Source organism: Punica granatum, chromosome 4 (assembly GCF_007655135.1).
Source record: "Punica granatum isolate Tunisia-2019 chromosome 4, ASM765513v2, whole genome shotgun sequence".
NCBI classification, from domain to species: domain Eukaryota; kingdom Viridiplantae; phylum Streptophyta; class Magnoliopsida; order Myrtales; family Lythraceae; genus Punica; species Punica granatum.
The window spans coordinates 36,085,695-36,088,609 of NC_045130.1; the positions used below are offsets into that span (position 1 = coordinate 36,085,695).

General features: G+C 44.3%; 1 protein-coding gene across 1 annotated transcript; it reads left to right on the forward strand.

Moving 5' to 3' along the window:
- The first annotated feature begins 283 nt into the window (after positions 1-283).
- Positions 284-2,423, forward strand: LOC116205754 ((R,S)-reticuline 7-O-methyltransferase-like). The gene is made up of 3 exons (XM_031538407.1): positions 284-698; positions 1,473-1,828; positions 2,045-2,423. The coding sequence occupies exons 1-3, from the start codon at positions 284-286 to the stop codon at positions 2,342-2,344; spliced, it is 1,071 nt and encodes a 356-aa protein (XP_031394267.1). The 3' UTR covers positions 2,345-2,423.
- The last annotated feature ends 492 nt before the right edge of the window (positions 2,424-2,915 follow it).

Here is a 2,915-nt window from a genome sequence, read left to right on the forward strand (position 1 = left end):
AAGTTCTACTCTGTCTAATGCATGGAGTCGATGTCTACTGTCTATTAAAAGGAAAAGCCTTTCCCTAATGGGCAAGCAGCTGGCAATTTTGTGATGGAAAAAGTAAACTATGTATATCTCACATCACTCTTTGCTATTTATTTTATTTTATACTATTTTTTCATAAGTACATCACTCTTTGCCTATTTATATCCCTCTTTGTTGCTGATCAGATTTAGTTGTTATATTCTCAACTATCTCATAAGATTAAGAGCGTTAAATGGGAGGGAGCATTACAACAAATATGGACGCAAAGGAAGACGATGCGATGTTGAGAGGTCAAGTGGCTATATGGCATTGCATGTTTGGATTTGCAGACGCGATGGCCCTGACATGTGCTGTGGAACTCGGCATAGCCAACATCATGCACTCCCATGGCCGACCAGTTACGTTGCACCAAATCGGCGCTTCCATTGATGGTACCTCGTCCCCGGACATTCCCTCCCTCGCACGCATCATGAGGCTGCTTGTCCGCCGGGAAATCTTTGCTGCCCATCAACCATCAGATGGTGGAGACACGCTCTACGGCCAGACATACTCGTCGAGGTGGCTAGTAACGGAATCAGGGTCGGAGTCGAACCTTGCGCCCATGGTTATCATGCAAAACCACCCGCTTCAATTGGCTCCGTGGCACTACCTTAGTCAATGTATTAAAGAAGGTACTTAAAAAAAAAGAGCGTTCTCCTTAAAAAAAAAAAAGAAAAGAAAAAAAGGAATTAATTGCATTATAAAAAAAAAGAATTAATTGCCTTTTCATCGATGAAAACTAGGGCTTGTGTAAAGCGTAAACTTTTTTTTTTTAAATTATGTTTTCTCAGATAAGATATGATAATATCATTATGTTGGAGAAAAAGTGGTGATGTGAGAGGACACAATGTCCCACATCGGTTGAAAAGAAAAAAATGAGGAAGTTTATAAAAGACAAAAACCCAGTAACCCATTGACTTAACCTTTTGGATTGCATATGGGCTCGAGTCCAAATTAGGCCCATTTTTAATTTAAAAAATTTATCCAACTGCTATCAAAGCCCATGGTTATAATCCTGGGTGTGTAGGGCGGCTTCGTGCGCATAACGCGCATCCGTGTGACCCGTAGGCTCGAGTGTAAGCGTAACGTGCGCCTCGAGCAGGCACCCGTTGTGTTCGATGTCGGGACATCGAAGTAAGGGCGGGTGTAATTAAGTCGTGTGGTCTCGTCCATTGATTAAGGTCACGTGGCTCGTGTAAGACGACACGATACCACGTGAGGGTTGGATGTTGGAGAAAAAATGGTGATGTGAGAGGACATAATGTCCCACATCGGTTGAAAAGAAAAAAATGAGGAAGTTTATAAAAGACAAAGGCCCATTGGCTTAAGCTTTTGGATTGCATATGGGCTCAAGTTCGAATTAGGCCCATTTTTAATTTAAAAAAATTTATCCAACACATTAGCAGGAGGGTGGTCGACGCCGTTTAAGAAGGCGCACGGCATGGAGATCTGGGAGAAGGCATTGAAGAACCCTATGTTCAACAAGTTGTTTAACGATGCGATGGCATGTAACAGCAAGAACGTTATGCAAGCAATCATGGCCGCTTACAGAGACAGGTTCGGGCCAATTGGATCGCTTGTGGATGTTGGTGGTGGGATTGGCTGGGTGATAGCCACGATTGTGAAGGCCAACCCCCACATTCAAGGGATCAACTTCGACCTGCTGCACGTCGTGGCCACTGCTCCAGCACACCCGGGAGTCGAGCATGTCGGGGGCAGCATGTTTGAGTCCGTTCCCACTGCGGATGCTGTCATCCTGAAGGTAATTATGTAATTTTCTTACTTTTATTGCACTGATCTCAAGTCACCGTGCGCTTCATTTGTAACATACAATTATTCAGTCAGTTTCTTGCTGGTCCGTCTCGAACCATGATCTTCGCAGCTGGAGTCACTCCAAACCATGATTACAAAACTTATCTCGGCTATGACATACAATTATTAACTCTGGGAAACTTGTGACACCTTGCTATTTATGAAGCATGTGTTGCACGACTGGGGAGATGAAGAGTGCGTGAAGATCCTAAAGAACTGTAAGAAGGCAATACCCGAGAAAGAGGGGATACTGATCTTAATTGAAGTGGTTCTGCAGCCAGAAGGAAAAGGACCCTTCGACGATATAGCCACCATATTCGACTTGCTGATGTTTGCGCACCAATTGGGCGGGAAGGAGAGGACCGAGCTGGAGTGGAACAACCTCTTGGCGGAAGGAGGCTTCCCTCGTTACAATATCATCAAGATTCCCACTCTTCCTTCCATAATTGAAGCCTACCCTAAATAATCCCGTTCTATTTAATTGGTTCATTCCACATATCAAGTGTTTAGTGATAAATGTGTGCATGTCTCTAATAATAAGGTTGTTTCGCATTAAGACATGGGAAAAAAAAAAGTTCTTCTGCATTAGTGGAATGAACTCGTGTGTCCTTTGGATTGTGGTACGCCCGACATCTTATACCCACCATTACTTAGAAGACTTTCTCCCTCCCACACAGGCCCCAAAAGCTAGCGTTAGACCAAATATGGATGTAAAAGAAGCCGAGGGGATGTTGAGAGGTCAAGTTGCTATATGGCGTGACATGTTTCGATTCGTGGACTTAATGGATCAGAAATGCGCGGTGGAGCTTGGCATGGCCAACACGATTCATTTCTATGGCTGACCAATTCCATTGGACCAATGGTCCAAATTGCCGCTTCCATCAACAAGTCCTCGTCCCCGGACATTACATCCCTTGCACACATCATGATGCTACTGCTATCTAGTCCGTCGGGGCATCTCTGCTGCCCATCAACCGTTGGACTGTAATCAAGACAGGCTCTAAGGACTGACCTCTTCAAATTTTTTTGGTCACGCA

Excerpts from the sequence above, each read along its gene's own strand:
- LOC116205754 (XM_031538407.1), top strand. The coding sequence starts at position 284 with ATGGACGCAAAGGAAGACGATGCGATGTTGAGAGGTCAAGTGGCTATA. Across the intron at positions 699-1,472 it reads TAGTCAATGTATTAAAGAAG|GAGGGTGGTCGACGCCGTTT; the intron begins GTACTTAAAAAA and ends ACACATTAGCAG. Across the intron at positions 1,829-2,044 it reads CGGATGCTGTCATCCTGAAG|CATGTGTTGCACGACTGGGG; the intron begins GTAATTATGTAA and ends CTATTTATGAAG.